Raw genomic sequence first — 12,631 nt, 5'->3', positions numbered from 1 at the left:
TTGAACCTAGATCTCCCAGATATGAGTGACACTCTGACCTCTACACTACTCTGGCTCTCTTTAAGGGGGAAGGGATTGCATTTTGAAGGGACTCCCTTGTCCCCTCACTCTTTAAAGTGGTAACAAAATTGGTTTTGGTTAGGGAAGCTTTGGAGGAAGTTAGTTGATTCCCCCACCCTCCCCCCACCGCCTTTGCCAGACTGCTTTGATCTGAATTCGGTCTTTGCAGTATTCTGCCACAGACCATTTGAGACCCGGGATCCTTGCTAAGTTTCCTCCTGAGGGGAAGGAAAGACTGCCGCTGATCTGTATTCATTTCCTCTCACCCCTCTCTTTTTAGTGATGTCTAGTTGACTGCAAAGTTCTACATGTGCCTCAGACGGCCGTCTGTCAGCACCACCAGAAGGGGTGCTGCATGGAGTGATGGCACTGTATAAGTTAAGCTAGACAGGGTGAGGAAACGTGGGGCAGGGGTGGGAAGTTCACCAGACCTCCGTCAGTCCATGGTAATGTCTACATCTGCCCTCCAGTCAATATATATGTATATATTTTAAAAGTAAGTTGAAACCTGGCCGAGTGTGGTTTTTGCCTTCCATCAACGAAAACTCAGACGCCTTGGAAAATGCTTTCTCAGGAAAAGAGTTCACCGGGGGCCTGAACAGTGTAGTTGGAAGTGCAAACTTGTCTTTTTGGACAGCTCTTCAGACTGCCTCGGTGAACGCACGCATGCCGTTGCATCATGAATAATCAGGAAAGAATGTACCGTTCAGACCTCAAACTCTTCAGGGAGTGCTATCTTGCTTTCCCATCTGGGGTATGGCATCTATGCTGGAATTGGAGGAGGGTTGGTCTTCTCACAGGGCACCAGATGACTAAATCTGTGTTTGGAAATACCACACTGGTGTTTTGACAACCCCTTTATCTGCTTTCCTGCTGCTGGACATACTTGCTGTATGAGGTAAGACTCACCTTATACGCAGGTGCCAGCTAAAAAGGATTATGGAAGTGTCGAGAATTGCTCGCGTCGGGTTGGCTCCAGTGGATTCGGAATTGTTTCTAGGAACCTTTGGAACTTTCTTCAGAGTTGAAGAGAAGGTGGGCAGGCTTCCGTGAAAGGCAGAGTCCCGACATTTTAATCTACTGTGATTTGCTTGCATGGAAGTATAAGGGGTTCCACTCCATAAGAACATAAGAACAAGCCAGCTGGATCAGACCAGAGTCCATCTAGTCCAGCTCTCTGCTACTTGCAGTGGCCCACCAGGTGCCTTTGGGAGCTCACATGCAGGATGTGAAAGCAATGGCCTTCTGCGGCTGTTGCTCCCGATCATCTGGTCTGCTAAGGCATTTGCAACCTCAGATAAAGAAGGATCAAGATTGGTAGCCAGAGATCGACTTCTCCTCCATAAATCTGTCCAAGCCCATTTAAAGCTATCCAGGTTAGTGGCCATCACCACCTCCTGTGGCAGCATATTCCAAACACCAATCACATGTTGCGTGAAGAACTGTTTCCTTTTATTTCTCCTAATTCTCCCCCCCAGCATTTTCAATGAATGCCCCCTGGTTCTAGTATTGTGAGAAAGAGAGAAAAATTTCAGAATGCTCTCTATTGTTTCAATGCAACAGTGAGGCCCAGCAGACACTGCTGACTGACATCTTGACTCACCCGTAGCCATATCCTGGAGTCCTCTAATGTTCTGTGACAAACTTGGCATGACTTGGATAGCTCAGGCTAGCCTGAGCTCATCAGACCATTGAAAGCTAAGTAGGGCTGGTCCTGGTTAGGACTTAGATGCAGGCGTGTAGTTGCAGTGGGGATATCTGGGGCGGCTTGTCCCAGGCGCCGCCATTTGCAATCACATGGGGGGCGGGGCCAGGGGCATTTCAGAGGCGGGGCATGTCGGGGGTGTTTCAGGGCGGGGCGTGCCGGGAGTGGGGAGGGCTCGCATGGGCAGTTCATGACCTTCGTCACTGCTTAGATGGGACACCACCAAAGAAGTCCAGGATTGCTGTTCTGATGCAGGCAATGGCAAACTCACCTCTGAACATCCCTTGCCTTGAAAATCCTACGGTATCACCGCAAGCCAGCTGCAACTTGGTGGAACTTTTCCCCAGCACAGTGACAGACACCCAGAAATTCCCCCATGAACCAATCAATGAGTAAGGTGTTCTCTCAGGAGAGACAGAACCCAGAGGATTTGGGGCCCATTTCAGAGCTCCAACCATTGCCAGAGGAATTAAGATGAGATACTAGAGTTGCATGAAGGGGACACTCTTGAAATGTGTAGCTGCACCTCACAGGTGAAATTCATCCTGGTAGGACGGCCGGGTTCCACTTCGCATTGTGACCGTGAATTCTGCATGTTTCTTCCTGGCAATCGGCCTCCAAGGCATCAACGCAATAAGATAAAAAGGCAGCAAAAGGCCTGTGTGGAGAAAAGATGTTTAAAGTCATTGTTTAGGTCAGGGTCTGCAACCTGCGGCTCTCCAGATATTCATGGACTACAATTCCCATCGGCCCCTGCCAGCTGATGGGAATTGTAGTCCATGAACATCTGGAGAGCCGCAGGTTGCAGACCCCTCGTTTAGGATTTGCTTTAACCAAATGCAGTCATAAATAAAAAACATCTTCATGTTGCCCCCTGAAGATTGAAAGTGCGGGGGCCGGGCACACTTTGGGGAGATGGGTCCTTTTCTTGTGAATCCACCAAACGGGCGTCTTTGATTGATGGGGCAGTCAGAAGGGACTCTCAGCCCCACCTACCTCACAGGGTGTTTGTTGTGAGGGGGGAAGGGCAAGGAGATTGTAAGCCCCTTTGAGTCTCCTGAAGGAGAGAAAGGAGGGATATAAATCCAAACTCCTCCTCCTCCTCCTCCTCTTCCTCTTCTTCCTCTCCTTCTTCTCCTTCTTCCTCTTCTTCTTCTTCTTCTTCTTCTTCTTCTTCTTCTTCTTCTTCTTCTTCTTCTTCTTCTTCTTCTTCTTCTTCTTCTTCTTCCTCCTCCTCCTCCTCCTCCTCCTCCTCCTCCTCCTCCTCCTCCTCCTCCTCCTCCTCCTCCTCCTCCTGTGATCTTAATTCCCAGGTAGAAACAACTAAGAGAAGATATCCTGGTCCCCAGTCACGTGGAGCTTTTTAAAATCACCTGGCAGAGGCCAGGAAAGGTGTTGAATGCTGTGGAGCTCATGGATGCCATGGTGGGGACCCCTGCTGTGGAACACCCCAAGCTGAGGAGCAGTGTTTTGCTCAAAGACTCTCTGTGTGCTTTATTACTGAGCATGGTTTTGTGCCTTGGTCTTGTACACCTCTGCCAACACGTCAGTCAGCTTGTCTGTGGGAAGAAAGTGTCCTCAGGGATTCTCTTGTGTGTTTGGGCTTTGCTGTGACTACTGGAAGTGTCATTGTTGGTCGCCCTGTCTTTCAGCTGAAGTGCTACCACAAGAAATACCGATCAGCCACCCGCGACGTCATTTTCCGCCTGCAGTTCCATTCAGGGGCTGTTCAGGGACAAGGTCTGGTCTACGGCAAAGAGGAGTTGGACAACGCTAACAAAGGCAAGCTCCGTCCTTCCAGTGGCACGAGGGAGGGAGTTAAGAACGTTTCTGTGTGCATGTCTGGAGGGGTTTTGGCTTTGGTGGAGGCAGCTGACATTCAGGATGTGGGGATAGTGTTCAGAAGCCCAGAGGCACTCATCTCCCTGATAAAAGATGACACCAGGTACCAATAAGAGTGTCACAAGTAATGGAGTGCATGTATTTCACCATAGCGGAGGGGTTAAGAGTGGTGGACTCTAATCTGGAGAACCGGGTTTGATTCCCCGCTCTGCCACTTGAGCTGTCAAGGCTTATCTGGGGAACTAGATTAGCCTGTGCAGTTCAACACAAGCCAGCTGGGTGACCTTGGGCTAGTCACAGCTCTTTGGAGTTCTCTCAGCCCCATCCACCTCACAGGGTGTTTGTTGTGGGGGAGGGGGGGGAGGGAAAGGAGATTGTAAGCTCCTTTGAGTCTCCTTACAGGAGATAGGGGGTATAAATCCAAACTACTACTCCTCCTCTCCTCCTCCTCCTCCTCCCCCTCCTCTTCTTTTCTTCTTCTTCTCATCTGGTGGACTGGATTTGTTTCCCCACTCCTACACTCGAAGCCTGCTGCGTGACCTTGGGCCAGTCACAGTTCTCTCAAGAGCTCTGTCAGCCCCACCAACCTCTCAAGGTTTCTGCTGTGGGGATAGGAAGGGATGGAGTTTGGAAGCCGCCTTGACTCTCCTTATAGGAGAGAAAGGTGGGGGTATCTTCTCCTTCTCCTCCTCCTCCTCCTCCTCCTCCTCCTCCTCCTCCTCCTCCTCCTCCTCCTCCTCCTCCTCCTCCTCCTCCTCCTCCTCCTCCTCCTCCTCACTGTACCCCAGGATGAACAGTTGCACTATCTGCAGGAGACCCAAAAGAGAACTGTAACAAAATGTGGTGTCTCCTCTTTAGGGATGAAGGAAACGGTGTGCATAAACACGGACTATCACTTGACTATTTCTGAACGTTAGCATTGAAAAACAGAGACAGGATAGCCAATAATTCTTGAAAACATTGTTGGTTATCAGCTCCAGGGAGTTACTTTTTCTGAGTCTGAGGGAGGATGTGGTTTTTAAGTCAGTTGAAAATGGAATGATATAAAAGCCATTGTGACCAGAGTGTTGACGTTTCTTCTGCCCCACTATCATCTCTGGCTCTTCAGTTTTTTGAAGTGGTGTGAAGGCGTATCCTTCCAGAGATGATAGTGGAAAGAAAGGAATGAATATTCACCACATGAGCAGCTGTGACTTATAATTATCAGCATCTCTCCCCACCCCGGAAGAGGAAAAACAAATCTTCTCATTTGCCTGCCGAATAGTGGCATGCATATGTTTGGTTTTTGATCCCAGTCCTCTTGGGAGTTTTCCTGCACATAGAAATTAATGTAACCTGAGTAAGGGTGCAGGGGGAGGGGCCTTTTGGCCCTCTCACTCATCCAGGGGGGCTTCTGAGGAAATTATTTGTCATGACCCAGTCCCTGGACACTGAGGAGTCTTCTGTAGAGCCTCAAGATGCTGTGGAGCCAGAGTTGGCTCCTCGCGAGGAGATGCAGGCAGCAGAGCCAGCTCCAAACCCTTCGCTGCAAGCCAAGGCAGAGCCTGATGCCGTGCGGCTGGGAGAGCCGTCAGGAATCTCAGAAGAGCCAAGTAATGAGCCAGCTGCATGAAGGAGACAGAGGCAGAGGCTGCAATTACAGAGTAAAAGTAGAAGTGCTTGCATTGCTGCTCAGTCTGGTAGAAGGCTCTGCCAGATGGAGGCATCTGCATCTGAGGAGGACTGAGTCCTTGCAGAATCCTAGCCTCATTAGCCAGAATCTCATATATAAACCCTGTTGCCACACCTTTAGCCCTGGGTATCCCCTGCATGGGGTTAAATATCTCTATCAAATAATTTCGCTTATGTAGAGCAATGATGCCAGCTCGCCGCAATGCTGTTCCATCAGCTGCACTAACAGGGAGATTTGCCAACATTCCTTCCCATCAAAGGCTCTGTGCGTGCAATGGGGACTGCGTAGGTTCCACAGAACACATCTTACTCTACTGCCCCCTTTATACTGCACTTAGAACAAAACTGCTACCACCGTTGTTAGCTAAAAAAAGAGCATGCTTCCAACTTGCAGAAGATCGCCTTCTTATTAGACAATGGCAGCAGTGACGTAACTGATTCAGTAGCCAAATTCTTCGACTTATTTGTAATTCAGAGTTCCAAGGGTAAACTTGACTAATACCTCCTTCCTCTCCTTCCTTTTTATTTTTATCTTTCTTATTATTCCTCTTCTCTTTCTTTTCCTTTGTCTGGCCTGAATGAGCCTATTGTTTATGGAACTGTACTGTTATGCCAATAAAGGTTGTTGATGTTGTTTATAAACCCTCTCCTGGTTTGGCTCTGCCCGGATGCAACAGATGTACTTCTTGGCAACCTCCATGTTCCAGGTCTTCTTCTGACCTCCGGCTCTCAGCCCACCTGCTTGCAGGACCTCTTGCCTGTCCCTTGACTCTGAACTGCCTTGACCACCCCTTTGCCTGCCCTGACTCTGTAGTGTTTAGGACGACCCTTTTGCCTGCTGCTTGCCCTGACTCCGACCTGTCTTTACTGTGCCTCGCTTGCTGCTTACCTGGGCTCTGGTCAGTCTGGCCACACCCTAGCGAGCACTTGGGGGCCACACAAAATTCTTGCAGGGTTGGCCTTTCATGTTCACACTGGCAGCTCCGTCAAGAGAGAGAAAAATTAGTTTCCTTTAGAAGAAAAAAGCAACCATGAGCTGTGAAGAGAAAGTAAATTGATACGATGTTTTGTTCTCAGCGTTATACCTCGTTCTTTAATCCGGATGAAACTTTAAAACTGTTCTGACCCAGACACAGGAGCAGAGGTGGGATCCAGCAGGTTCTCACAGGTTCCCGAGAGTAGGTTACTAATTATTGGTGTGTGCCGAGAGGGGGTTACTAATGGGTGATTTTGCCACGTGATTTTTGCCTTAGTTACGCCCCTCTTCTCAGCAGTAGCGCGCAGAACTTGAAGCAGTCTAGCAGGAAGTGCACCTGCGTGGGTGGCAGCCTGCGCCTGCGTGCATTCGTTTCCCGCCCAAGGACCGGCGCACCGGCTGTGTCCTTGCCACAGCCCCGCCCAGGAATGCCCCGCCCAGGAATGCCCAGCCACGCCCCGTCGTGCCCCGCCCAGCCCCATTGGCGCTACGCCACAGTTTGAATGCCACCACCATGGGAACCTGTTACTAAAATTTTTGGATCCCACCACTGCACAGGATTACGTTAGTATTTTAGAAGGCGGTGAGTAGAATTAGATTTTAAAGACCCAGCCTTACAGCCCCATCCAAAGGTGGGTGGGTGGGAAATCTGCTTTGGGAGTGGCATACTGGCCATGCTGGCAGATTTGCCCTCCCCGGTGTACTTGCCCCAGTGGAGGGAAGAATCCAGCAGCATGCAGCCACTGTGGGCCCCAGACGCTGAAACGTGACACCGGTGTCCCAGTGCCCCCACCACTGGCAGAACTCCCTCCCGGCCATTTGGCGTGCTACGCCAGCAGGCTGGATATCATGCTTATGCTACCCCTTTGGTAGCCTTTTTGGTAGCCTTTTAGCAGCTGACTGCCTCGCCTTCTGGATGGGGCCGTTACCCTCATTTCACACACGCACGCGCACGCACACGCACACGCACACACACACACCCCATCATGATTCCACTTTCTCTATTTTAGAAGGCAGTGAGCAGGATTAGATTTTGATGATCCAGCCTTACACATATTTCACCCTCCCAAAGAATCTTGATTTCTTCCCCTTTCTCTGTGTTAAGAAAAAAACCAACCTTCTGAAATGATTTCTTCTGGTTCTTCAGATGACCGTTTCCCTGATTATGGAAAAGTTGAGCTGGTGTTTTCGGGATCCCCAGAGAAAATCCCAGGTGAGCATCCTGCATAAGCAACCTAACTAATACCCCCGACCTATGCATGTTTACTCTGAAGTAAACCTTATTGCCCCCAGTAGACTAATGTAGGCTCATTCCGCACACGCAGAATAATGCACTTTCAAACTGCTTTCAGTGCTCTTTCAAGCTGTGCGGAATAGCAAAATCCACTTGCAAACAGTTGTGAAAGTGGTTTGAAAATGCATTATTTTGCGTGTGCGGAAGGGGCCGTAGATAGAAAGGAGCCTGTCAGGGACCTAGATGAAGGTCCAGGATACTCCTCAAGGGCTTCTGTGGACCTTTGGGCCCTGATCCTTCTTTTCTGCATCTTCTCGCCTAGCATTGGATGCTGCCTCAGATGAGCGGCTTCATTTGCTCCAGACTAAAAGAATTTCCTGTGGCTACGGCATTATAAGATTTTGCCCTAGCAGAATTGGGCATGATTGGCCCATTGCATTATATTCTTTAAGCAGATGTGAGTTTGTGTGGAAGACCTGGGTGTCCATTTGAACAACTCTTCAACAATTGGTCTCAGTCATACAAAAGTGTTACAATTGTAATTTGTAGCCTGGTAGCTAAACACTGTATTGCTTTTGACCACCAGTAGTTGGCTGAAACATTTCTGTTTTTGAGGGTCAAAAAAGTGCCTTTTGTATATTGTAATATTGTGTGTGTAAAGTAGGCTATTTCGGACCTTTTACAAATGGAGATTATTTTAATTTGTAATGAATACATATTTGTTTCTGATATTTAGCAATTTTATGTTTAATGGCCCTTAAACAGTTTCTTGAACTTTTAGGTACTTTAATTCTACTTTTGTAGAGTTAAGTTTGTTCCCCTTTTTTGTTTGTGCCCCTCAATTTCTCTTCAGAGGTAGGAGGCATAATGGATTGCAGGGGCTACTAGGAAGCTGCAGAACTTAACCAATTCACATGTGACCTTTTAGGCCTCAGCCACAGTGCACAATATTTATTTACTTCATTTCTACCTCACTTTTCTCCTCAGCAGCTGACATAATTTTCTTCTCTTCCATTTGATCCTAACAACAACCTTGCGAAGTAGGTCAGACTGAGAATGTGTGACTGGCCTAAGGTCACAAGCTTCCATAACCTCATGGGGATTTGAATCTGGTTCTCCCGGATACTAGTTCCACACTGTCGCTTAGTATCCTAAGTGTGGTTTCAATTTGACTTTCTGGGATCCAGTCGCTGGTGTGAAGCTAAGTTAGTGCTCCTTGATACCTTGGGAAGCCATGTAAGAAAAAAAACCCCTTACAATAATTCTTTTTGCGTGAGAGCCAAGCTTTGCCTGGATAGTTTCCAAATTTACGGTCCCGGTGTTTTGTTTTGATGCAAAATTGCACAAGAACCACAGTCAAGAAGAAAGCTGTTGACTTTTGTTTCTAAATAAAAGTGTAGCCTAGTGGCCCTTTTATCAACTAATCAAATTTATGCCGGCAGGTGCTTTTGCAAGTTTGAGCTAACCTCTTCCGAATTTGGTTTCTGTTATCCTTGAGGCTTGGGTTTCTGGCGGGTTATTAGCCCCATGGGTGATTTCACAGATATGCCATCTGAAAGGATAAATCATCCGAGGATAAAAGTTCCTGGGACTCCTGTAACAATTCTCTACAAATACTGATGTGCCAACTGTCCAGTCCAGTAGTGGGAAACCTGATGAATTAAGGCTTAAATTCATGATTTTCCTTTTCTTTGATAGTCCAGTTGTGTGCCTTGAGGGATTTTTGCTGCCGGATTTGACTCTAGAACCCCATTAGCTTTTTTTTCCAGTCCAAGGCCTTTATTGGCATCTAGGCTATAAAGTAATACATAATATGCAAAAATGTAAAACATACAGAGATTTAAAATAGATGAAAGACATCACACAATACAACATTGCATGGAGTTAAAAAGAAAAGGGTTAATATGATCGTAAAAAGGTCCAGAATAAAAATTGGCACCCTTTCTTTGGAAGATGGAGCTTAATGGCTTCCTGCAGAAACTTAGCCATGCTCTCACACGTTGACCCCATTAGCAACAAGTTTTTGAGGGTCGGGGGCACACTGGAGTGGGTCGGGGTTGGCATCAGCCCCTAGACTAAGGTGACCAGATGGTCACCTTGTGGACCCGGGACGGGGGTAGGCGGCTGCGCGCGCATGCACGCACACGGGCATGCGTGCATAGCCTTCTGGGGCGCTGCCGGTTCAGCAGGAAACGGCAGCGCCCCAGAAGGCCGTGCTCCTGCGGCCGCGCGCGCAAGAGGCTGCCGCACTGCCTTGCGCCCCAGAAGGCAGTGCGGCAGCCTCCCAAAAATGGGACAATGGAAGGAACCCGCGGAACGCGGGACAAATTGTGCGAAGGCGGGACTGTCCCACCAAAAGCGGGACGGCTGGTCAGCCTACCCTAGACACACAGGGCTGAGGCAGTTTCCTCAGAACACCTTTACCCCTTCATCCTGAGCAAGAGAGTACCTTCCAGATGGAGCAGGAGGGAGAAGAGCTTTGCCATCTTAGGCTATAGGATTTCATTTTGACTCTGTAAGAAGATGTCCTAACAAGAGCCCACAATAGCTGGTTAGGACTGAGTATTCACAGTGGCTTTCCAGTTTCGGACATGTGTCCAGGTTGCCCTTCTAAAAGCTTTTTCCAGTATGTAGAAGGCCTCCGATACACTCCTCTGAGAATAGCATAACTTCAGGATACAGGTAGGAGGTTCCATTTAAGGACGTCCCTACATCCCTGAATGCAAAAAAGCTAGCTCTTCAAGGAAGAAGGGTTAAGGGTTTCCATTGATGTGCTAGGTTTCCACACTTGGGACTTCGCGGCCTGTTTGAAATGCGACAGTCTCCATTGAAATGTGTCCTGTACATTATTCTGGTGCTGTTCTCCTCTTCCAGGGTGTGAACATCTGCAGAATGACCAGGGGGTGATGGTGGACTCCGACACCTCCGATCCCTTGATTCGCTGGGATTCCTACGAAAACTTGAGCCCTGATGGCGAAGGTGAGTTCTGTTAGGAGAGGAACACGACGATCTCTTCGTGTGCATTTCGTGCCATCGGGCCGCTTCCTACTTACGCCGACCCTCTGAATTAATGACTTTCAGAATGTCCTATTACTAATAGCCTCGGTTAGGTCTTACTAATTGTGTGACCGGCTTGAAATAAGTAAATAGGGTCTAACTTTGCCTGGACAGAGATAAGGTGAAAAGTTTAGGAATGTCCTAAATACGCTCTTTCAAGAGGAACATATGCCTCTAGGGCAGTTACATCAGGGTCCCCTCATATTGAGGGGTCCTGCCATCCCCCCCCCCATGGGGTAGGTTTTAAATTGGGGTCAGACGCCTTTTATTATGTATTATGGTTTTTTGCTGTTTTATGAGTTTTAAGCTATTTTATGGGATGGAGCCTATGTGTTTATATTTGTACGACCGCTCCTGTTGATGTTGTAGTGAATGTTGTTCACCGCCCGGAGCCCTTCGGGGATCGGGCAGTATACAAATTAAATAAATAATAATAAAATAATAATTTAATAGCCAGTGGAAGACTGTCCGGGTATTGCTTATGTGAAATCTACTGCGGATATAAAAACATGTTAGCAGTGCCTTGTGCCTTGTGTCTGGTTATGTTTCGAGATGAGCATTGGGTAGCTTGCTGAGCAAAGTTCTTCTGGAGACCTTGTGTACGGAGAAGCCGTCCAGATGTGCTCGCAAATCTGAAAAGAGGCCGAAGACGAAGGGAATCTTTGTTTAGTGATGGCTTGATTGGTGCAGACATATATATATATATCTGTGGTAGCTGCAACTGGTGGCTTGCTACAGGCCTGAGCTGATTGCGATAGTTACGTGTTCTCTGTACCCTGCCAACATACTAACCCCGTGGTGGCGAACCTATGGCACTCCAGATGTTTATGGACTACAATTCCCATCAGCCCCTGCCAGCATGGCCAATTGGCTGATGGGAATTGTAGTCCATGAACATCTGGAGTGCCATAGGTTCTCCACCACTGTACTAACCAATTGGCATGGCTTTCTTAAAAGAACACTGGGAGCTGAAGTTTAGTGACTGACCCAAGGTACAATACAATACAACAATATACAACCTTTATTAGGCATATTAAAATAGGCCCCAGAGCATTACAGACTTTTCTGAAGTACAAATCAAAAGTCCATTCAAAACACAGACAGATAAACTGTATCTAGCATTGGACGTTACTTAGAAAATTCTGTCACTTGTAAAAGAAATTTTGCTACTTTTTCCAAGAGCACGGCCTCTGTGTTATTTAACAAAAGCTCCACAACAGAGTTGTCAGAGTCTCTTTCAGATTTGTCTAAGACCCGCCCAGGAGAGAAATTCCTAATACCCACATATCTCGGACAGTCAAGTATAATGTGAGCAAGAGTCTCCACTTGGTTTTTACAGTGTGGACAGACCCGATCCTGGAGAGGGATAGATAGGTAGCGACCCTTTGTAATGGCCGATGGAAAAGTATTGCATCTGGCCCTTGTAATAATCCATCTCTGTTGGGGTTCAGTTAAAGATATTTGACTGACCCAAGGTCATGCAGCCAGCTTCCACGGTGGAGTTCGGATTCGATCCTGGGTCTCCCAGATCCTGGTCCAACACCCTAACTGTGCAATCCAAAATGGGGTGTGTGTGGGCTGAAGCTGCATGGCAAACAGCAGAGGGGTTGTGCCGTGCCCTAGCTCCATACAAAGTGGCACGGATGCTGGTGCAAAGGAACTTACCTTGGCGGCCGGCTGCCACAGCACCCAAACCCAGGAGTTCTGCCTTCTGGCAGCAACTTCCACTGCAACAACCCCTGCCGATGTGGGAGGGGGGCATTTCCAGGGGCGGAGCCAACTTTAGTCACCTCTTAGTCAACTTTAGTCGATTGATTGAAGGATTGGAGCACCTTCCTTATGAGGAGAGGCTGCAGCGTTTGGGACTCTTTAGTTTGGAGAGGAGACGTCTGAGGGGGGATATGATTGAAGTCTATAAAATTATGCATGGGGTAGAAAATGTTAACAGAGATAAATTTTTCTCTCTTTCTCACAATACTAGAACCAGGGGGCACTCATTGAAAATGCTGGGAGGAAGAATTAGGACTAATAAAAGGAAACACTTCTTCAGGCAACGTGTGATTGGTGTTTGGAATGTGCTGCCACA

General features: G+C 48.0%; 1 protein-coding gene across 6 annotated transcripts in view; it reads left to right on the top strand.

Moving 5' to 3' along the window:
- Nucleotides 1–12,631, top strand: part of TNS3 (tensin 3) — a 339,136-nt gene that overhangs the window by 210,539 nt on the left and 115,966 nt on the right. For all 6 annotated transcript variants that reach the window (XM_048511801.1, XM_048511805.1, XM_048511803.1 and 3 more), the window contains 3 exons: nucleotides 3,418–3,547; nucleotides 7,402–7,467; nucleotides 10,363–10,467. In XM_048511801.1, the coding sequence (XP_048367758.1) occupies nucleotides 3,418–3,547; nucleotides 7,402–7,467; nucleotides 10,363–10,467 (301 nt within the window). The remainder of the gene's footprint in view (nucleotides 1–3,417; nucleotides 3,548–7,401; nucleotides 7,468–10,362; nucleotides 10,468–12,631) is intronic.

This window comes from Sphaerodactylus townsendi, linkage group LG11 (assembly GCF_021028975.2).
Source record: "Sphaerodactylus townsendi isolate TG3544 linkage group LG11, MPM_Stown_v2.3, whole genome shotgun sequence".
NCBI classification, from domain to species: domain Eukaryota; kingdom Metazoa; phylum Chordata; class Lepidosauria; order Squamata; family Sphaerodactylidae; genus Sphaerodactylus; species Sphaerodactylus townsendi.
The sequence above is the reverse complement of the archived record's forward strand: the minus strand, read 5'-3'. Positions and strand labels throughout refer to the sequence as shown.